The sequence below is a fragment of the Ceratosolen solmsi genome, unplaced genomic scaffold (assembly GCF_000503995.2).
Source record: "Ceratosolen solmsi marchali unplaced genomic scaffold, CerSol_1.0 scaffold7, whole genome shotgun sequence".
NCBI classification, from domain to species: Eukaryota; Metazoa; Arthropoda; class Insecta; order Hymenoptera; family Agaonidae; genus Ceratosolen; species Ceratosolen solmsi.
Window position 1 is genome coordinate 4,087,975 of NW_011948413.1, and position 25,786 is coordinate 4,113,760.

At 23.9% G+C, this 25,786-nt stretch overlaps 1 protein-coding gene across 3 annotated transcripts; it reads right to left on the reverse strand.

Moving 5' to 3' along the window:
• On the reverse strand, positions 1-25,647 carry usp (retinoid X receptor ultraspiracle). 3 transcript variants are annotated; one of them, XM_011505966.1, is made up of 5 exons: positions 25,502-25,647; positions 9,392-9,476; positions 6,279-6,408; positions 3,660-3,827; positions 1-1,448 (listed from the first exon to the last, which is right to left on the reverse strand). In XM_011505966.1, exons 2-5 carry the CDS (start codon positions 9,474-9,476, stop codon positions 512-514), a joined length of 1,320 nt encoding a protein of 439 aa, XP_011504268.1. In that variant the 5' UTR covers positions 25,502-25,647; the 3' UTR covers positions 1-511. The 3 variants fall into 3 exon arrangements, with proteins under 3 accessions (XP_011504268.1, XP_011504267.1, XP_011504269.1); XM_011505965.1 differs by lacking the exon at positions 25,502-25,647 and adding an exon at positions 14,682-14,769; XM_011505967.1 differs by lacking the exon at positions 9,392-9,476.
• Positions 25,648-25,786: the final 139 nt, after the last annotated feature.

Consider the following 25,786-nt stretch of genomic DNA (forward strand, 5'->3'; position numbering starts at 1 on the left):
ATTACTCAATTTTAATAAAAAATAATAAATGTATTATCATTAATAGTTTATACATTGCTTTCCATTATTCTCGAGTTAAATATTTTTTCTCTTTTAACCGGCTAAAGAGAAGCTACCAGGTTTTAATTCTCAGTTCATATCGATAAGATATCTGGGAACTATAACGAAATAAAAGACTTGTCATTAAACGGTTTGAAGTTAAATAAAACAATAAATTATATGATAATATGACTTGACGTTTAATGGGCGACCGAGTCATTAAGCGTTTCATTGACTATGGGCGTCAATATCAAATTTAGCATTGCATCAGCTTGTGACAGCGATTATTGAAGATTGAGAGGCCGGTAGATCCGGAGCATAGAATCGTAATAGAATTTTAATGTGGTGAGGCGGCGAGCAGTGGGAAAGTGAAATGGAGCGCGAGGAGCGGACAGTCGGACGGGAGAGCGTAGCTGCGGGATGACGCTGACGGATAGGCAGAGGGTAGGTAAGCATCGTCTCGGGTGATAAACTACGAATCCGAGGGCGCCTCGAGCATGTCGGTGAGGAGATCATCGAGGGGTGCGTCGCCCAGCAGTCGAAAAAAGAATAGGTGCTCGGCGCACTTGAGGCCAATAGAGCGTAATGCCGGCAGCCTCAGCAGAAGCTTAGCGAAACGTCCAGGTTCATCCGGGCAATGCAGCCGCGTGTATTCGTCTAGGGCTGCGTACACTTTCTCCCGCAGTAGGTCGACCTCCTGAGGTGCCTTAAGGCCTCTGACCTCTGGATTAAAAAGAATGATAGCCCGAAGGCAGCCGAGCTCCGCCTTGTCCATCTTCATATTCTTCATTTTGGAGACGAGCTCCGAGAGGACGCGTTCGAAGATGGCGCCAACACCAGCTTGCTGAGCCGAATTCTTGTGGAGAGTGAGACCCGTCGTAAGGACAATGCCGTCTTCGACGTCGATCGAGCGATGGGAAAAGGCCGCTATAAGCAGCTCGTTCCAACCGGCGCGTAGCAAGAGAGCCTGATCCTCGAGCGGCAGGCTCGTGAATTGGGGCAGACGCTTGGCCCACTCGACCATGTGGCGCATCTGCTTATTGCCGTGGCTGCCGAATTGCTCGTACGAGCTTTGCTTCTCCGCAAGGTACTCGAAGCGCTTCTCAGCTTCGAGGATCAACTCAACGGGCATGTCCGCATGGGAGCTGCTCGTGCAGCTTTCGACGGCCTCGGGACCCGCGGCCGCGCCTGTCCCAGGGCCTGCGGCCTCGCGCTCCCGCTCCTTGGTACGCTGTCGTTCCTCCTGCACGGCCTCGCGCTTCATGCCCATTGTCAGGCATTTTTGGTAGCGGCAATATTGGCAACGGTTGCGTTGGCGCTTGTCGATTAAGCAGCGCTTCTCTTCTCTGCAAGCGTAAGTCAGGTCCTTGCGTACCGTGCGCTTAAAGAAGCCCTTGCAGCCCTCGCAGCTGAAAAGCAAACGAACACATGGATCAGTCGCAGGCGTAATACACGACACGATGAGCATTGTAGATAATATGATGAGAGATCGCTTGCCATCCCATTAATGGAAACGCTTGCGATAATTAAGTCGTAAAGCTCGTATCGGAGCCCTGATGCAATTATAAACTGAACGCAATACAAGGCTCTCTTATCGTCTACGTCTAAATTCAAATTTTTCCAATGGAAAATACTGATCATATTGGTCTGATCATATCAGTTTTTGTCGAATTTTTCATTGGACGCTCTGTTTTCAAATAATGAAACAGACTTTTAGGAATGAAAAAAAATATTACATAATTATATAATCACTTTTGGCAAACGAAAAAGAAACATTTTTATATATTATGTAAATACTTCTTGTATATACTTCTATACTGATTGTAAATTTAGGTCAGCTCGATTACCTTCATTTATTCCATTGTTGTAACACCTTTTATTAGTCGTTACGTGAAAAAAATCTTTGCTTAGGCAACGTCATTTTTTTTCTTGGAGAATAAGTTTCTCTTTTCATGCAACGCATTTTTATATTTCAAATGTATTTTTAATATCCAGCATCTATATAGCAACCAAAACAATTTCTTTTACAAAAAGAGAAAATTAATAATAAATATTTGATATGATACAATGAAAAAAATATATTTATTTTATTTGTACTTGAATCTTTAATCGAAAACTTGATTATTACAAACATATTGATTACGAACAACTTAATAGTCAATTTTAAAGTTTTATGCACACGTGTATGTCAAATGTAATTGGGCAAATGCAGTTCAACATAGCGAATTCGTTGTTTAAAATCTAAATATTAATAAGTGCTTTTCAATAATTTACTTCTATTCAATTAAAAATTCATCGAATATTACGCTCTCTATGAAATTATTAAATTTAAATAACATTTATAATCATAAATAAAGCTAATAAAATTGTATTGTTATTCGCATGCTATAATAGGTTAATGATAAAACTCTTTAATAAAAAGTGATCGTATTAAGGATTTTTTTAACAATTGAACATCATGTAATTTAAAACGAGAATTCGATAATGTACAATGTAAAATATACTTATAATTTAAATTGTTAAAGACAAAAAATTTAATTTACAAATAAAAAATTCGTTTATTCGATGCATAAACTAAATTTTCAATATATTGACAAAATTCATTTAATTGCGAATACAAGAGAAAATTTGTTCTAAGTAAATTAATAATTACACAATAGCTTTTTATTATAAAATAAAACAAATTAATGAATAGGCACATTTTTCTAAATCTATGTTTCTGAGCTGATTATTTAATTAAATTAAATGTTTGTTACTAAATGTTTTAAGGAATTAAATAAGTTTTCTCACTGAATTTTTCTACACTGCGTAAAATTTTTATAATTATATCATAAATACGTATTTTACAATTGGAATTTTTTTCAATAAATGATTATTTAATATGAAAAAGAGAGCTGTATATATTATATCAGAAAATTTTATTCTAAAAATCAATATATATATATATATATATATATATATATATATTAAATAATCACACATAATGTGTTAATTATGTATTTTTGAATCTTTTCTATAGTTTATATACATATATATTAAGTTAATATTTATGATATTATTTACACGATGGTAAGTATTTGAATTTGAAAAATATATAAAGAATTGAATAAAATAGGAGTAACAATTTATTTTTGAAAGTAATAAGTTGGTATATTATGAAGTTCATAGAATTTTAATAATCTATTTAATTTTATACAATAATAAAGAAAATACATAAATACATAGAGTAATGTTATGAAATATTATATTATATATATATATATATATATATATATTAATATTTATAATAATTTATCCATAAACGTCATAAATTTTTACAAATATTTCAAAGTTAATTATTACGATTTAATAGAAATATACAAATTACAATTACTGAATAGTTCTTTTGTTTCAAACTTTAATAGGTTAATATTTTTTAAACAAACAATCATACATAGAAGTAATGCTCGATTTATCAAGACTAGCATGCATAGAACCATTGAAGGTCGTCATAAGCTACTAATAATATTATTGCTCAACAATAAACGTCTCTTATTTTAGCAATTTATAAAATTATTCAATCAATATATCAATTGGTGCATATTTTACACAATTTCAATTTTATGATTGATAAAACATACCTATATACACCATAATGCTTTCCACTCGCCCGATCACCACAAATCGAGCAAAGATGCTTACTACCCGAAAGCGGATGATTAGGAGGATAAGGCGAAGCCGCACCACTCTTACTCTGACCACCCGGTGATGTGCTGATCATACTGCTTGGACAACTAATGTTCAAGGATCTATTAAAGCAACAGCAAACAAATAAACTTTAATATATAGAAATAATTAATTTAACGGAGAAAATGTACATGTCGAATTAAAATTTTTATTTTCAATGAAATGTAAGCATTTAAGTGGTATATGGGTAAAATACTGATAAAAACATATTTATTTGTAAGTACGTTTATACTATTTGACGAAAATTATTTTGTAGTTTAAAAATCATCGATATATTACTATAAGTATATTTGTAAAATTAATAAATTTAATTGCTAATGATCAAAGTATTTCGGATTCATTAAATTTATTTTTAAATTATTTTTCAATTGTTCTATTATTGCTATTTCAAATTATCAAAACTTACTTTAAATAAAGGGATTTTTTTAAATACGATTAGTTTTAACTTGATAGATTCAATATTCTTTCTGTAGCTCTTGAAATTCTCGTTTTATTTATATTTTTATTTTAATAATTACATAAAATTATAATTTAATTTATATTTGATTAAATTTAATTAATTTAATTATTTAATTTTTTCACATTAATAACTTAATTGTAACTTGAAACTTATAATATCAATCTTAATCTTAATTTATATTATATTATATTTTTTTGTTTATATTATATACACTTGGTTAAATTTTATTTTAATTTTTCATAGTATTTTGAGTACTATCATTTTTCAAAATTTAAATACTTGAAAAATTTCATTAAAATGTTTTCTCAAAATAAAAATTCAATATAACATTATTTACAGGTAGTTAAAATAAATAATTTATTAATATTACGTAAACAACAATGTTAATAGGTAAATCAGTACGTGTAATTAATAAATATCTATTTTAATAACACACATGTTTTAAGCATACATTACTTTCATCATTATCTATTTAATATTTTAATCATAGAATCTTGCATGAAAAAAACAAAAAGAAAGTAATACCATGAATTCCATGAAGTGAATAAAAAGTGTGTATAAAATGTAATTTTAAAATATAAAATTACACTTACACATTGAAAAATTGCAAAATTTAAATTTTGTAATACTAATTATCGTATGCGAACTATAATAAATGCTTTATTATTTTATTTTTAATTGAAATATGCGTTGGTATGCACGATTTTTTCTCTTACATTTTGTTTTATAATATACAAAATATATTTTTGTACTAATGTTACTGTAAAAAATATTATAAAACGTCAAGTTATAAAAGTAATTTTAATCAAAATACTAACAAAATATCCGCAAAAGTCAAAATAAAAGTTGGAAGCTAAAATGACTCTGATTTCCGTTTTAAAAAATAATTAATTATCTTTAGAATATATAGTTACTTTATATCTTATGGTTAATTTATAACTACAGATGTTACTTACAAAATAATAAATTTAGAATATTATGAAAATTCAAACAAAATTGAATAAATGTTATAAATACGCACAAAGAAAACTTATACAAATTGTATTAATTAATCATAATAATAATAATAAAAAAAAAAAAAAAAAAAAAAAAAAAAAAAAAAAAAAAAAAAAAAAAAATACAAATACAAATTTTGTTAATTACTCCATGTACTATAATTGCAATTTAATTGTACGTTTGTCATTCATACAGTAATATTTGATTTTATATATTAAAAATAATAGTTCAGTTGTAAAAGTTAAAATATTCTTTACATGTAACAACGCTAACATTTATAGATTTTAAATAATTTAAATTATAGTCGGGGTACCGATGACTTGTAATTGATAAAAGTTCATTAAAAATATAATTAATATATTAAATAATACAAAATAAATTCAATTACATTTTATTTTAAAATATAGACATTTTATATAATATATAGTATCGTTATATAATCAAAATATGAAAATAAGTAGTACTTAATAGTGGAAACGATTACGATGAATTACTTTATTAATTATCCAAGATTAAAAAATCATAAATATCTGTTTTCAGATAATCTTATGTTAAGTTAGTTATATATTCTACTCGAAAAATTTGTTGCAAAGTTTCCTTAGCTTTATTTCAAGAGCGATAAAAAGAAAACTCTATGACTATTATCTTTTCATAATATATGTTCATAATATGCTTATTATTTAAATTCATATTAATATTCATTATATGAATATCATTGAAAAGATAGAAGAAAATATAGAAAGTGTAGAATTAGATTATTCGTAATTAGATATTTCAACAATAATATTAATAAATTGATCCAACAAAATTAATATATCTTCTCGTCTAATATTTGTAAAAAATATAAATTCACATTTGTACCAAAATTATAATTATATAGAATGTTCTATTATATTGACGTAACGTAACGATATGGAATAGAAAAAAACATGTTAGTAGAAATACGTATCCGATTATAAATCGGAAATTGAATGTTTCATTTTGGCAAATTGAAATTGATACTATGAAAGTTTATTAAACATTTTTAGCGTTTATATATATACACATATAAACTTACCCTGGACTATTAGGACCTGAAGGACTAAAGCTGCCAGGATTTATCAAATTTGCTGTGTCTGGTTTCATGTCCAGTGGACTTTGAGGGCCAATTGAAGACATAGACATGTTGCTACTGTCAAGGCTTAACCCTAAAAATATGAAATAAATGTTTGTAATTAATCTTTGCATTTAAAGTATATCGTGAAAGTAAGTATAAGATGTGAAATAATGGAATAAACATGTATTATCAATACACTTTTTATTAATACAGTTACCCCTAAATGGAAAAAACAATAAATAAATATTGAAAACAAAAAATATCTTCTAATCTATTTAAATATTTTTCTCAATATCATCAATTATTTATTTTATTCGATATCTTTATTTATGAAAATGACTCGATATATGTTATAGATGTATACGGGTAAAATATAAAATACCTATTATATATTTGTCTTTTCACTAAATAAAGATATGGATTGTTACATAATTTAAATACTTCACGTGCAGTTGTAAGAGGGTGAAGAAAAATCGAGAAAGGCGGAGAGAGAGAGAGAGAGAGAGAGAGAGAGAGAGAGAGGGACTTATGTTCTTTTAACTAAAAATCATATTTTAATTTTATTTGATGAAACGACATAATTTTTTACAAATATATGTTTTCAAAATTAGTTCCAAATAATAATTTAAAACACCGAATTATAGATATTGTATTATAGTGTTATATAATTAATTGTCCATAAAAATTTCTTACATTTATAATTCCATTTTAAATTTCTATTTTTGTATTCTGTACAATTTCAATACTATTTGGAATTAAACGACTAAGCATTAAATCTAGAAATTGATTAAATCATCACTGCAAATTATATTAAATAGGTATATTGCTTAAAAATGAGTAATTTACATATTTTAGACATTTGTTTATAGAGGAAATTTTTAAAATATAATAAACTAAATTATAAAACATATTGAATTATAAAAATATTTTAAAAATATTTTACGTTTCTGAAGTTGAGAATTAAATTTTTTAATTTAGTTGACACTAGCACCATATACATTATCATAGAACAAGTTAATAGACTTATTTATACTGTAAAACTGTAACAAAACTGTAATAAAACTTCTTAAACAAACAAACCACTGTGTATATGTGCTAGGAGAGTATTAAACTACACTTTAAGCGAAATATCCTTTTTGACGGCAAGTCACATAATTATTAATGATTACTGAAAACGAATTGAACGCGAATTAATACACATAAAAAATTTCTGTTTAATGTAATTATGGTCATTTTTCAACTAAAGTTAATTATTTATCATAAAATGATTTACATCTTTGGTAATTATAATCTATTGATTTTCTATACTACAAAAATATCCAAGTACTGTCTCACTAATAAGTCACTATCACTAAATATCACTAAAATAAGTAATGCAATCACTTCCCGACTAGTTATTTTCTTATCGATTCCATTCATTCTTAAATTATCTTTTGACACTTGAGTATTTCCTTGTCTTTGTTTTTATGAAACACGAAGAATTTTAAAATCTTTTCAATTGTTTATTATAATATGTTTATAACTGATTCAAAATATATTTCTTGAAGGAATATACATGATTTTTTTTTAATTGCAAAAGAAAAGTTATGAAGTTCGGTAAAAAATATATATCAAATAGCTCAGATCTGATTACATACTTTCATAAAAATTAAATGTTAGCTAGTTTCTGTGTTGATGATATGAAGTACTAATATTAAAGTATACTATATACTGTATTTATTAAAATATATGTCTTTATTTTATTCATTTTAAAAAATAGCTTTATGATAAAAAAAAGGATGCTTTCGATAGGTCCTTTTTGTGTACGAATGAAAAATAGGTAGAATTAAATTAAAACCTTTCGCGTATTAATATATCTATGAATAAATATACAAATTTACAGTTAATTTTTTAAATATATGCAGCTTGTCTGAATAATTAAAACATGAATAATAGTCTAAACATTGATGGGAAAAAGAAAAAATGGGTAGTTGTCTATTATCTTTTTTTCTGTATATGACTGCAAATTGTACTTGGTCAAAATGATTATTTTCTAGTGACTGAGCTTACATGTCTGCCAAGGTTTCACAGATGTTAACAAGAAGGAGAACAGAGTCTATTGTTACTTTTCAGTGTATTAATGGACATTATAACGAAGTAATTTTGAATTTCCGATTAAAATGCAAAAATATTTTACATTTTATTGGTGCGTCAATATTTTCATGTCGCACAGTACAAATTTGTGATATTAAAGACAACGATTTGAAGGAAATAGTATTCGTAAAAAAATAGAATTATGAAATAAGAATGTTTAATATGCGGTACTCGTTACAATAATGAATATTATAAAACATTTTATTCTTAACATTATATTTTTCTAGTATAATTGTATATGGAAATTGTATAATTATTAAATGCATTAAATAAAAAAATGTATAAGATCGTTGGGCTAAAAGCGATTTTTCTTATATTTAATGTAGCTAGTATTATTTTTATAACTATTTAGAATTAAATAATTTTTTATCTGTACAATATAAATATAAAAAAATATTAACAATCTATTTAATAAAGATCATTAATTCTATTAATATTTAAAAATTTTATTATAGATTCATTACACCACAGTCATAATTTTAATCCAGTTTCGTTTGTATTTATATTTGCAGTTATGCACTTTATGTTTGCTTAATTAGTATTACAGTATAAGATTTATTAGATTACAAGTGTTTTAAAGTATTAATGAAAATTAGTTAGGATTTGTCGTTTTCTTTAAAAATTAAAGTTGTGTATATGATGTAAACAAAATCATATTCACCATCTGAGCATAGTCTTCTTCCAGTTTAAACAAATCGATTTAAACAATAGTAATATATTTTCTAAAATCGCAGTCTTTTTACAATTTTTAAAAACTAATAAATAAAAAATAACGTTTCAAATAAAAAAAGTTATTCAGGAGTAAAACAATTATGAAAACTATTTTGACAATTCCTAAATCTTTTACATAGAATTAAATAACATTTATAAAAATATTGTATGTACTGAAATTGTAGTTTTTTTACAATGATTAATTAATTATAGAGAAGATTTGTACGTACAATTATTGCCTCGAGCCCAATGTTGCGCTTGAGTGCCTTGGATGATAGCCGTTACTGACATCAGTGGCTTCTCCTTTTTTATCATCTTTATATATTTAAATAATACAGTCTTAGTTCACACTTTTCAGCACGAATTATGTTCACTTTTTACGAAATATTTGAGTTATTTATAAGAAACTTATTGTTCAAAAGTTCATTTTCAAACATTATAAAAATTGTTACCGTTTACAAACTGAAAATATTATGAATTATTTCTTAAAAAAAAAAAAAAAATTATAATGAATTAATGACAAATGGATTGGTGTTAGTTACTGAGTGAATAACATGCACGAAAAACTTAACTGGTCGAGGTAAATTGAAAGCTCTACGTAATAGAAGACGAACTATAATCTTATAAAATTTTGAACGTACACATAAGCAACGACGCTCATTTCTATTAAATTATAAATTCAAGCAAATATAAATATTTTTTAAATATATATATTATTTCTTCAAAAAAAAAAAAAAAAAAAAAAAAAAGTAATAGTAAAAAAAATTTTATTATACTTTACAATTTTCACTTTATTTGTAATAAAATAATCTACCGCTTTTACCAATACCCTTTTATTTATTTAATATCTCAGCATTGACTTCATTTAGAATTTAATTAGTATTTTTACTAAACGAAGACATATAGAATGAGAAAGTTTTTCCTATTATCCAATTTCCAAATTAAGTAACTGTAGTATTAATAAAACCTATTAAATCAATCGTTGCTTTTATAATTTTTGAAGTTATCTTTATGTAAATATTTATAAATATAGATTTTATGATATATGTTTTGTAATGTATATAAATTGAGGCTAATAACTTTATTAAAGCAATTATGAAATGCGAAATAAATCATTAACTAAAAACAGGCATTATTATGTATGTCAGCTGTTACAAATATTAAAGAATATTTAACAATTTATTTAAATTGTATATTTTTTAAATACTGAGTTGCTATATATTAAACAAAATCAATAAGTATCGACATAATAAATCAGTTTATTCCAATTAAATTTAATTTGTTAACATTAATATTATTATTAATTAAAAATATATTTTATACATTTCTGCAATATTTCTCTTATTACTTTACACTGTTTAAAAATGCTTAATATATTTATACATTTACATACCTACATACGTACCTTCATACACATACACATTATGTTTTAAATTGTATTTAAATAATCGTGAGTGAAAATATTTTATTCCTTCATTTTATGATTACAAATATTTAATTTACATTAAAAAATACGAAATATGTGTTAATTATCAAAACATATTTAAAGAAAATTAACTTTATCTTAAAAATAATTTTATTAAATATAAAATATTAACATTTTCATTTTAAACAGTGAATTAAAAAATATCAGTTTGATTGTATCATTATTTCAACTATAAATTTATTTTATTTAATTTCAGTATATCGATTATAATAATATTGACATATTATTTCTAGTCCTTTTCTAATTAAAAATTAGAAATAAACTTTAATTTTTAATAATTTTGATCATGTTTCTTAATTATACTCAAAACATTTGATTTTCACGTAGAGAGAGTATAGTATAAAGAATAAATTTTTGTACAACCGATCAATAGCAAACAGTGGTAACAATAATCATTTTATATTCAATTTTTTATAAATAATAAATTCATACTTAAATTATACTGCTGTTACTTATATAATATTAGATTTGGAATGTTTCGGATTTTGATATGAAAGAAATATTTACTAGATAAAGTTAAAAGAGAATTTTATTATAAATTTTATTTATTCTATTTTGAATTTCGTATAAAAATTTTCAAATTTAAATATTAAACATTGATCGCATTCGATTATCGTCACTAATTGAGATTCGTATGCGTACATTTGCATTTGTAAAGTATTTCTTATCATTAGTTTACAAAATATAAGAATTATGTTTTCACTATAATTATTTGAGAATAGTTAAATATAAATATGATTTTTTTTTAATTTTAATGATATTTGTAATGTCATTTGTTTATAAAAATTTTATTTACTAGTTATAGTCACTTCCAAACCCTTTTTTATCATTTCAAATTGTATGTAGTATGATATATAACATATTAGCATTTCAGCAAAGTTTAATATTCAAATGTATTTTATTTCATATTTAATTAATATTATTTGTAATTAATGTTTCAGTCAAATATTACTTCAGACGAATAAAATTTATATTTTTATATATTATTCTTATAATGTAAATATTTAAGAAACTGGAAACGCGTTTTAACTACTTCAATCCTAATAGTCAATTTTCACAGAACTACAAAGCATATGAACAGTATTAGACTTGAAATATTTTTAATAAAAAATATTAAAACTAATGAGGGCGTTAAATAAGAAAAAATTTGGCACTTGTATAATTTTTATATTTTTTAGATGAAGTTAAGATGAAATTTATTACAAAATTAAATAACTATATATTATTTTGTTGAAATAATTTCATACTTCTTATATTCTAACAAGTAAAGAATTTAAAAAAATGATCATAATAACGATTTTTTTCTGAGAAACATATTTTTTTACAATACATCTCTCATTATTATAATTCTATTGTGAACTGGATTTTAATTAGTAATACCAATAAAATTTAATAAATTTAAAATTAACTACACTTATAAATTATTTATATATATATATATATATATATATATATATATATATATATATTATACGACGTTTATAATTTTATAATTTGAATTTTAAATATTTACTATATATTTTAAGAATATGCCTATAAAAATTAAATATATTCAGAACATCGCTCACTTTAAATTTATCAAGAAAGAGTTAAAAATACGGGTGGATCCTACTTTCCATAAGTAAAATACAATTCCAGTTACACCATGTTTTTAAATATTTAATATTTTTAAAAAATCATTATTCTAATACACTTTTAGTTACTTAAATTATTTTAGTTAAGCAGTAAAATTCTATAAAATGATTTATTGAAATATTATTGAAGAAATAGTGAATAAGAATATATGCACATCTCCAGTGTCTATTTTCACGTTTTTCTAGTATAATAATAGAATAAAATGTATTTAAATTTAAAGCACCTTTTAATTTAATATAAATTTACTCACAAATCAACAAATGTAATTGTTATAATTATTAAATTGTTATTAAATGTATAGTTATAATTAAAAATTTAATTATAAGTTGTTAACATATAAAATAATAGTTGAGCATTTTTAATAATTTTGCCACTTTTAAATAAGATGAAATTGTTTGATAATTACTTTATGAAGATTATTTTAAAAATTTGTCTGAAAAATATTTTAATTTTTAATTTTCTTTAAAAAATTTGTGTAAAGTGGTTGCTATTATAATTATAAAATGATATCGAAAATATTTCATACAAATTGATAAACTGATGAAAGGTTTTAATTTATTAAGTGTATTTAAAACTTCTAAACTATTGCAAAGTACGAAATATATGTATAAATAAATTAAATAATTAAATATGTTTACTATATTTATGAAAATTATAATTACTTAATTGTCAAAAATTCTTTCTACAATTCCAAAAAAGTCCAAGACATTTTATTTTTAATACGTATATAATACAATAAAAATATTTAAAATATTTTTCAGTTCACACAGATATTTTACTTGCCGTGGTAATATACAAAATATAGTTTATTAATAATAAAATATAAGTAACAATAAATTCAATGTATTCAATTGTAAATCAATTTATAATGTATATTTTTTAGTAAATACAATTTTTTAACATAAGGACTAATTTATTATGTAATCATTTGAGTATAAATGAATTTTGTCAAAATAAAAATATCTAAGTTTCTGTTTGTTTTTTTTCAATAGAATTTTCCTAATGTAAAGATATAGATATATTTTTGAAAATAGCCGTTAATTAATAAAAAATCCCATGTATTGTGTAGTTAGTCTTTATCGACTTTCGTTTGTCTCTAGGTAAATGTATATGAATTCTCATAACAATTACTAAAACATTTATATGTACAAATGTACATTTATAATACATTTATAAATTTATATTTTGATATAATTTAAAATATATTTTATATCAACATAAATAAAGCTGATAAATTTAAATAAGAATATTACGATGACTCATATTATACATACAAAGTTTCAAGGCTAATGTCAAGGCCAGACGTAGCCTATTGCATAGACAGGATGTAATCGATAAATGCTGCTCGACTATTCAATCTCATAAAACTTGTACTTTAAATTTATAAATAAATATTTATGTGAATAAATCAATATACAATTCGTTAAAGTAATCATTTTCACGAAATGTACATTATAATTATTATGCAAATGAATTGTAATGAATCGTAATGAATTGCTAGAGAATCGCAGTTAAAAATATTGAAATTGAATGATTTTGTTTAACCGCGTATTCATTTTATATAATCAGTTTTTATAATGTACTTTTGTTGAAAATGCTGTTAGCTACTTATTTATTAATGTGCACGTTTCTTCAAAGAATTTATATTAATTTTAATCGAGTTTACTTTGTTAGTCAAGTTCGTGAATCATGTAATTTATAAGGAAATAATGTTAGATAAAAATATGTAAACAGCATTTGTGATTTAAAGTTATTCAAAATATTGTTTATATTATTAAGTTATTATTATAGACAGTAACATAATTCACACATAAAGAATTTAATTTAAATTAACGATGACGTCAATGTTGAGATCACTCAGGTATTTTATGCCTCTTGTCGGTCTAATTTGTACATAATAGAAATTCAATTAGAAGAAAAGAAGGAGGATACATGATTATTAAATGTTATAATAATATAAATAAATATTACTAAACTGAGTAATTGAAGTAAAAAAAAGTAAAACATTTTTAATTCTATTGTATTAGTTTGATTACTTTTATGGTAGATAACGATGGATTTTATTTTATTGAAACAATTCAATGAATGACTATTACAGTGTAAAGCAACATCACATTTTTCTTACAAGCAATGACGAGTCACGAGATGGGCTTACGCGAAACACATTTTTAGAATTCAGTCTATAACTATCACTTTGTCCGTAAAACAGTAAAATTTATAAAGAGCTGAGGTGCTGTTCATTGATAGTAAAATGTTCAACTTATATTACACATTTAATGATACGTTGAACTGTGATTAAAGTGTATATTTTCGAGTACATTGAATGAAACAAAAAAACAAAACAAAAAAAAACAAAAAAAAAACACAACAATAGATACAAATTTATGAATATAACACACCTTTTTCATTCGAACTTCAATAACAATTCCCAAGCAAGCATTACCGTGACTGCTGCATTTTTCACAAAATGGAAATGAGAAGAAGGAAATAATGTGTGTATGCGTATATACGTGTGCGCGGGCGCGTGTGTATGACAGCGCGCGCGCGCGCGCGCGAGAGAGAGAGAATGAAAGAGAGAGAAGAACCAATTGATTGAGCGAGCAAGTGACTGACAGAAGTAAACTGAATTGGCATACGAGTGATTCAATAGGTGGCGCGCATCAGCTTAATATACAATCTGTACAGTACGCAAAGCCGAAAGTAACTGAGCTCAACATGACGCGATGACGGCCGGCCGGTCTAAGCTAATGCATCTGAGCATGCGATCTACGCTACGTGAAGGATTGGACTGCTCGATCGTAGGGGGAGTAGAGCAGAACAGCCCATACGAGTCATTCTGGAAGGGGAAATTTAACCTGACCTTTTCTTTCTTCGACCCTCGCCCCGGCGCGTGTTCAATGTGTCACGAAAAGAGTCGCTTGCTTATGGAATCTGCTATACCAAGGTCGAGTGAACGAAAGGTCGGGAAATGCATTTAGATCTATTGATTTGCAAGAGGTATGAACCTTTGAATCATTACTAACCAACGTCAAGGCATTATTAAACATCCTTATTAAACCGAAAGATGGTGCTTTCTTCTTCTTCTTCTTCTTCTTCTTCTTCTTCTTCTTCTTCTTCTTCTCGACACTTTCGTCTGTAGTAAGTGAGTGATTGCTAATACTCTAATGAGACTTAATTGAATAATTTATTTAAAGCAAGCGGCCGTTTTTGCCTCGAATCAAATATAAATGCTCCTTTATTTTTATTAATATTTAGTTTCAAACAAACTTCGCTTTATTTGTACTAAATAATATACAATAAATTTGAGGGACATTTCGTAATAATGTATTAATAATACATGTATAATAATCCAGTCCATAGACATATTATTTAGAATATTTTTACATTTCAGTCTTTTATTTTTATTTCTTTTTTTCTATTTTTATTTCTTTGTTCTATTTTTGTTTCTTTTTTCCCTTTTTTTTTTACAAATTTCACTAAAAGTGAAAGTCAATAGTTCCATTTTATGCAAAAAATATCGAAAACATTTGTTTTTAATTCATACATATAATTTAAAATAATATAATGTTTTGTACATGCACAATGTTTTTAAAAACGTGTAATTGGTATTAAATGATTAAATTATTATTATACAAATTATACATGGCAAAGTCTTTTATTATTTAATTACTGACACAGTGATATATTTATTAAAGATATTTAAGGACTTATATTTGTTACTACAAAAAGTAACAAACACGCGGTGTTCTTACAATTCAATCATCAATCTGAACTAACAATGATCGAAGAGTTATAAAGTTGTAACTTTCTATAAAAAAAAAATTGATTAGATATATTCTTTACATTTTTTTAATTATATAACCTTATTATTTGGTCATATTTATTTATAAATTAATCAAAACTGATTATGTCTTTGATGAAATTTTTCATCACCCCTTAGTTAAGATTAACAATAATATACGATAAACCGCATACTGTTTTACATGCATTTATTAATTTAGCGCGTTATATGAACATTATTATACTTTATGAAATGTTATATTTATTTTCATATTAGTTTTGAGGAATTATATTGCTGGGCTCTCATAAATATTAACAGCGCCATAATAGATATTATAAATATATTTAATAAAGTATATTTTTAATTTTAATACATGACTTTTTAAAATGCAATTAGTCTGAGAAGTAAAGTAAATAAAAAAAAAAGTCTAAGTGAAAAATAAATAAAATAATTAGTTATTTTATCGTGGTTAGAGTAGATGAGAGTTTAAAGTAGGTCAGTAGGTGAATCCATGTTCAAGAGTACTCGGGGCAACTCGACCTTGACCTATTTCATCATACCCCACCTAGTAATCCTACTCTCACTCTCACGAAATCGTTCATAATATTGCGGTAATGTTTCCTCTGTTTTTATGACCTTGTTGATTTATAAATCATCTACAAAACTATTGTTTGCTCTGCACTTTTGTTCTATGTTATATATATATATATATATATATATATATATATATATATATATAATAGCTGTGGCTAATTATTTATACACTGTTGTTGTTATTATTATTATTATTATTATTATTATTGCAATCATATAATAATGAAAACTTTTAATTTTCTTAATAAGTCTCGGGCTTTTTAAATTTGAATAAAAATAAAAATTTTTAAGTTTATTACTATCTTATAATCACAATTATTGCATAATTAATCATATTTTTTATTTTAAAAATATAATTTTCAACAGATACATTTCACCATCAAGGGGAACAAAAAGTATGACTAAATTTATACTATTTATAAAGTACATTAACTACAATACCAGTTTTTAGATTTTTAAATACTTTTTATTAAATTCATTAAGCTTTTGTATTTCATAAAAAAATAATTATTCTTGTTTAATTGCTTAAAAATGTTTTTATTATTGGATTAAAGATATTATTATTTTTTATTTACTAATTCTTTTAATATACAATTTATACAATACCGAATAAAATTGAATAATACTACGTCAAATTTTATCCTTTCAAAAGCTGATTTGTATTTTTGTATATGATGTTCATAGAGCTTATTAATGATATTTAAAAATATTGCGAAATGAAAAATTAATCGAAGTTCTTATATCTTGCATTACTTAGCTTAAAAATCACTTATTAAAAGTGAATTAATATAATAAAAAGGAAATTTTTAAATTATATGAAAAATAATTAAAAGAAATTATGAAACCAACATAAGTAAATTGATATTTACAATAGCTCTAGTAGGACTAAAAGAATTCTGCCTTAGATAATTAAGATTTAATAAATATATTGTTCTATTGAGTTTTGAAGACATTATTTTTGCCGATAAATCTCTCGTAGAACATAAATAACAATTCCGCAGAGAAGAGTCAATAAACGATCAATTGCTACTAATACCTTTAAACGCATATCAAGTATTGCAACTTTATACGATTGCAGAAAAAAATAAGTGAAAGAATGCAGTAATCAAGGCACGATAGCATCGCACAATCTGGCTACTCACTACTACAGACGAAGTGAGTGAAGCTCTGGATCGGTGGGAGTCTAAGGAGAGAGGGGAGGCATAACGTCTTCGACAAATGTAATATATTGTAATATCTTTTATGCACGATGATGTAAGCACCAAACCTGAATGCACGTCTATATTGTGCAGTTAAATTGAATAATAATAATAGGTCATAATATTTTTGAAGATGGCGTTAATATCAGCTTCTGGGCTAATTCGTTTAAAACTCAATTACTCTTTATTCATAATGTACTCTGTTCATAATTTATTCTAAATATTGACACCACACCCAAGATCTTTACAAGATTTCATCAACAAATATTAAAAATCATTGGCTTTCTTATATTGTTAAGAAATAATATATTAATCGATTCAATTTGTTTTTCATAATTTTTATACGGCGAAAACAATAATTAATTATATAAATAAGAATAATCTTTAATACAATATTATTTTTTCTAAATTTCTATTTATTACAAATCTAAGTACATTTTTCAGTTTAAATTAAACAAAGAAATCCTGTAGTAAAAACATGATCTACTTAACTCGTTTATTTTTAATTACACAATATTATCCTTTATTTTACTTTTGCTTTTATAGAAGGATAAATACGTATATTTATAAATATTTGTTTGTTTATAATTATACAGTTTTGTAACTAAATTTTCATAGTATCAATTTTACACAAATAACAATTTTATTTAAAAAAAAACCATAATGTTTGAGTAATTTAATATTATTAATTATAATAAGAAAAAATATAATTTACATTTAATACCATGTATATACACAATGTATACTATAAATAATATATATATATATATGTGTGTGTGTGTGTGTGTGTGTGTGTATGTGTTATGATCTAATATAAATAAATTACTTCTTATGTATTTTAGAAAAAATTATAAAATAATGTATATTCAGGACATTATAAGTTGTACATAAAATTTTTATCCATTCAAAAAAAGAGGTTTTAACAAAGTATATTATGGATTTATCTGATAAATCAATAAAAAATTCACTTTTTTAAACTTGTAAATATGATTTAAGAATTTAAATTTAATAACAACAGTAGGTTTTTAATTTTCAAAAAATGCAAATTTGTTCCACTAGTTAAAAGTTTAATTAAAACATGTAAAAATAAGTTTATATATATATTTACCACTTTTTGTAATATTATATAACTTTTGATATATATTAACAAAATTATTGTTATATTATGTTACTGAAGGAATTATAAGAGGGAAAATGGAGTTTAATTGTTGTATAGTGTTTATCACATATTTAATCATTTTAACATCATACTCACGTTTATACAATTTACATAATATAATAATTCAAAAATATTCCTCATTTAGATATTAATATTATAATAAAACCATAATTATTAACCGATACTTAATTATTATATTTCAAAAGTGCAAAATTTGCGAACATAAGAATACAAAGTAATAGCTACGTCATATTTTGGTAGGAAATAATGATAATTATATGTCGTAAGATAATAAGAAATGTTGTTAAAATTAGAAATTTTTGTACAAATAATTTAAAAATTAAGGCGAATGAATATTCAGAATTTTTTAATCTTATTAAACATAGTATAATTGTTTAAATCTTATCTGCTTTAATACTATGCTAAGAAATTCAACAGTTTTTCCTTTTTTAATGTTTGAAATCGCATGTTAATATCTATTAGTTAATGTATAATTTATAGCTATGAATAGTCATGCTCTTATGAGAAATTGCCACTTACGTTAATTTCCTTAGCTAAAGAAATGGGACAGAAATGTATCATCGAGGTTAAGGGAGGAGTAGAGGGAGAGAGTTTACAAAATCGAAATTATTGTATTTGCTAAATAAGAGAGAGAGAGAGAGAGAGAGAGAGAGAGAGAGAGAGAGAGAGAGAGGGACTTATGTTCTTTTAACTAAAAATCATATTTTAATTTTATTTGATGAAACGACATAATTTTTTACAAATATATGTTTTCAAAATTAGTTCCAAATAATAATTTAAAACACCGAATTATAGATATTGTATTATAGTGTTATATAATTAATTGTCCATAAAAATTTCTTACATTTATAATTCCATTTTAAATTTCTATTTTTGTATTCTGTACAATTTCAATACTATTTGGAATTAAACGACTAAGCATTAAATCTAGAAATTGATTAAATCATCACTGCAAATTATATTAAATAGGTATATTGCTTAAAAATGAGTAATTTACATATTTTAGACATTTATTTATAGAGGAAATTTTATACTGTTACATATAATTTCATTATTCTATACAATAAAACTTCGCATATATAAAAAATTTGAAGAAAATATTCTTAATTTTTAAAAATTATTTTAAATGTTTAAAATTAAAAAATGTTAAAATTGAAATTGAGTAAAATTTTAAAGATAACTTTTTTTTTAATCTGAGAAAAACCGACTCAAACAACCGACAAACAAGATTAAGATAAAAGTTAATTGTAGCTATATTGATTATTGAATAATTATTTAAAAAAATATTAAAAATATTTTACGTTTCTCAAATTGAGAATTAAATACGTAGTTGACCATTGTCCCATCATGGAAAAGAATCGCTTGTTACATTGAGGCGTATTCCTGCCGGTACACCGTCGAGTTGTCATTGAGTCGAGCTCGCTGAAGAGTTTCATGACTAAGAAAAAGAGAGAAGGAGAGAGAGAGAGAGTGAGAGAGTGAGAGAGTGAGAGAGAGAGAGAGAGTGAGATTGAAAACTATAGGTGAACCTGTGTTTTATTGCGTCAAATATTCGATCTTGTATTGTGCCACGTTATTTACTTTATATTAGTATTGTAAATTAATGCGTGTAACTTAATTAATTAACTTGACACAAGCGTATACAATGAGACATCTCTTGTCAAATAATTTTCATGTATTGTTGTGAAATGAATTTTCGTTATCTCGTTCTTCATCGTGTTAAGTCACTTCAAATTAGTCCTTTCTTCTTGGATGACGTCGACTGCACGAACGATTCAAAGCCGAATTTAGTGTGGACATTTTTGACTACGCATGTTTTATCATGAAGCATTGTGTGTAAATGTCATTGACAATGAAACAATATGTCGATAAATAAAAAGATTTCCAGATAAAAAGTGATGACAAAGGGGACAATTTTTCCTTTTACAATGTTTTAAGGGAAAATAATATTAAAATAATGTGCGTGAAGATAAGATTAACTTTCATAATGTTTTCTTGTCAATAGCTAATCAAAATCAAATAATTAAAAAACTTAGCAGAAAGTATATTTTCAAATGTATGAAACTTATAAACATCATATTACTTAACAACACTATTAGAAATTACTTTTCACAAATAAAAATCGACGTAATTTATGTTAACGTATTGGAAATGCGTTCGATAATGTATAGAACTAGGACCTTCTTTCAAATTTAATACATCAACTACTAATAAATTATTTCTATTAAATGATTATATACTAAGCCATCAAAAATTAATTAGTGTTAAGAAATTTATAAGATTTAATATCAGCTTAAAGTCTTATTTCCATATTAAATTCACTAAAACAAGTACTCTAAGCAGAAAGTGCACTAGTTTCTTATTTGTACTGAATGTTAAAATGCTTATAACTCACGTATACGCTAACTTTCAAAAGAAAAATAAAGCATGACGTTTTTATTTTTAGGTTTTTTTAATCTTTAATACTATAAAAAAATGCTTCAAAATGATTATAATACAAATTTTTCAATTTCAATTATTTCATTTTTCAATTAATACTATATAAATATGAAAATCGACGTTTACTTCCTCATATTTTTAAATATTCAATAGTTTGTATATACTGTAGCAATATGATCAATATTAAATTAAATACAATATCTTCTTCTGCTATTTCATATAATTTATTCTATTGTTTTTTATCATTGAACAAAATTAATCTTTTTTTTTTTAATGTTGCTATTCGAAAATCAAGTTTAAAATATTTTTCCGTTTATAGATACGAGAAAATGCTAATAAAATATTTTATTAAAGTAATTAATAAAGTCAATTATTGATTTTTATGTAATAAAAACATTAAATATTAATATTATATTTATAAAAATATTACAACTATTTTTTTAAATATTTAATTTTATAATGAATGTACATTACCTTTTAACATAAACTAAATTAGTTTATTATTATGATTATTACTCTGAAACTCTTTAGTGAAATATCCGAATTAGATAAAACATTAGATAGAATATTTATATAGCAGTCATATTATGCAAAAAATATCCTTTATGTATGGAATTTGTCACTTAATATTATAGTTTAAAATAATTTATTATAGAACATAAACTTCGTTCAATTCAATAAATTAGCTGTAGAAATAATTGTTCATACCTATGCCCGTCTCATAAATTTAATATTTTAATAATATAATTTAATTCTTTTCTATCGTAATATCATACTATTACAGATACATTACAACCTACAACATTAAGTGTTAATTCAATATACTTCAAATTCTATACTGCGTTTAGATTTTTTTTTTTTTTTTTTTTTTATTATTTAAACTTTTGAAAACTTTAAAATTATCACATTTTCTTAATTTTTGATAATATAAATGCATCATATCATCCAATAATAAATATAAATGTTGCAATATGAGTATGATGCTACTATAGCGTATTAAGTTAAATAATCACACAGAACAAAAATAATATATTCTTAATAAATATTAATATAGCCATCACAAAAGGAATAACTAATAAACAGTTAATGGGCACTTAAATTAAAAATATAGAATTTATTAAAGTTTGTTTGATTTTTTTATTATAAAAAGTATGAAAAAATCATTTAGAAACTTCATTTTATTTCTTGAAATAATCAGGAAAATGTAAATTAATTTTTTTTTTAAGTTTGAATTGATTAAAATAAAGTTTTTTGATGTAGTATATTAGAGAAAAAATGCTTTAAATTTTCTTTTTTATTTATAATATGAAATAAAAAATACATCTAATCATCAATAATAGTTCGCGCCTTATGATTGTTCCTTCTTCGAATCGTACATTTGTTTACACTTTTAGAAACTCGGATTTCTAGGTTAATTATTAGTCTGATGATCTTCATTATTTTTAAATGTAATAATTAAGTCTTTAATAAAATACAAGCAAAAGAATAAATTTTTTATACGACGCTTTGTTTACTAAAATTCTTGACTAAAATTACTTTAGACGTAAATATCAACCATGCAAATTATAATTATTATTATTTTTTCACGCATAACTCACACATTTTTTCAATAAATGAGTTGCTCAATATTTGGAAAGATCGGATTCAATAGTTTAGCCTATCTCTATTTAGTGCATGTGGATCTTGTCAATTATTTAAAGTACTAAGGTTTTCCTTAGATACAATTTACATCCATATAGTTGAAATGAATCATAGGAATTGTTATCTGTTAGAAGTTCTATCCTTAAGGATATTTTAAAAAAATGTAAATTAAAATGGAAATTATGAAGGAAGTAAATTCAAACAATTCTTTAAATAAATTGTCTATGAACTCAATTTCTATACATAACCATATGTAGAATATATAATAAATATATAATAAATATTATTGATCATGAAATTTTATAATACCATTTATAGAATGCAGTATAACAATTAATGAAAACTGTAAGAATAATAACAATTTCTTAAATTTCACGTACTTTCTAGTTAGAAAATTGAACATCTTTTAAAAATGATTCAAGCCTTATTCGAAAGTTTTCTTTATACATCAGTAATTTCAACATACTTTAAAGATGTTAGATGTTATAATTTTTTTCTTACCTTCTTATCTGACCTTGCTATCTCATCATTACCTTATCAATAAATTTGTTGAAAAAAAGTATTATAGAACATTCATGTTAAATAAAATTTGAATCCATTATATTAAAAATTTAATTAATAATTTAAAATTAATTACAATAAAATGTCAATATCAATTTTTTATATTTACAGAAAATATTTAATATATAAAAAATTATATTAAAATTATTAATTAGTTTAGTTTTAATAAAAACTCCTATTGATTAAAATTTTAAGTAATTAATAGATATAACAAAAATCAATAACTTGTATACCTTGTATAATATAGCGAGTAATGTACATAATTATAATTATAGAGAAAAAACTGTAAGTATATGGCGCTTGTTTAAATTAATCAGTAGTAACTCAAATGTATACGGACTCTTACTATATTTGATACACAACTTTTTGAATACTGATTTTATATGTAGGCAAAATTAAGATTTTTATATTATCAAAAACATTTCTAACAAACATTATGACCTTATAAACACTAATCCTAAAAATAGCATTATTACTTAGTGATACAAGATATAACCAATTTTTGAGGAAATCAAATTTGAGGAAATGATACTTAAATGTTTTTTAAATGTATTAGAAAATTGATTAACGTTACCGGATTAATCTTATGATTATAATAATTATTATTTTGCTTATCAAATCAGACCACAAAATTATACAGGCAATGAATAATAAAAATTTTACTCCAACATATTTTTTTATTTTTATTATAATTTCATGGAAAGTCTAATTTATTTATTAGTAAATAATATTTCAAAGTATTTAATGAAATATTTTTAATTAATAATTTTTTGTTTTATAAACAAAAATATTAGAAATAGTTATTCAAATGTAAACAAAAACTAATAAAAATTTCATTTAATAAACTGAATATTTTAGTAAAATTCAACTTTCTTTCTGTGATTTTGAAAAAATGTTGTTATGAATTACTTATATTATATCAAAAAACTTTTAAATACATTATTGTTACATAATTTAAAATTTTCAATATTACCAAAGAATTGATTTTTTAATTTTTAATGTATTTCAAGATAGTGATTTTCGCAATATAATTAAAAAAAAATTATACCAAATAAAATATAAAAAAATATAAATTAAAATTTTATAAAGCACTAGTTTATGAGAGATTATTTTAATATTGGAATGCTTAGAAATTCCTTTATTTACATAAAATAAGATTAATAAAAAATTATATGATATGATTTATATAAATATAATATTAAATAGTCAAACACAAGAAAAAGCTTAAGAAAATAATTGTTAATAGATAATTATTTTGATCTAATAATAAAATTGGGTTAAAAATATATGAAATGAAATATATAATTTATATCTAAACGCAGTACAAACTAAAGTACAATAGAAATCAAATTATTGTAATTTAGCTATATACATATGCATTTATAAATTTTTGTCAAAAAATGTATACATGTAACATATATTTCAGAATTAAATTATACAAGTGAAGGTGTCAAAAAGTTTAACAATTAAATTAATAAAAAAGATAAGATTTAATTAAGAAATAATTTTTGCAAATCATTTTAATATAAAATAAAATAGTATGTTTATTTATAGTATAATTGTATATTTATGTATATTTATAGTCTAACATTAATAAAATTAATGAATGTTTTTAATATTATGTATAAATTTTGGCATAAGATATTTTATATAAAAACATTTTAAATAAAAACATGTTTCAATAATTTGATATATAAGATAAACATTTAAATATTGCTTAGGCGTTTAGTTCTTTATGTTAGATTTTGTAAGAAATTATAATTTAAAACATAATAAAAAATATTTTACAGAAAGAAAATGTATATGCATATAAAAGAAACTAACCTCTGTCACTGGAGTCCATCATTCCACTTTCAATACTTTTTGTAATTATCTCCGAACTTGTTGAACACCGCAGAAATTGGATGTTTCTAAAGTAGGCTGTGCATACACTATGTAATGAAATTTCCTTCGATTTTTCTCCTTCTTATTTTACCATTACTATTGATAATAAATAATAAGTAACGTTATTTTAATAAAAATCTTAAACTTACTTTCAAGGTATTCTATAATTTTATTTGATTTTATTATTCCAATTTAACATCAATATAAACATGGCCACGATCTCGC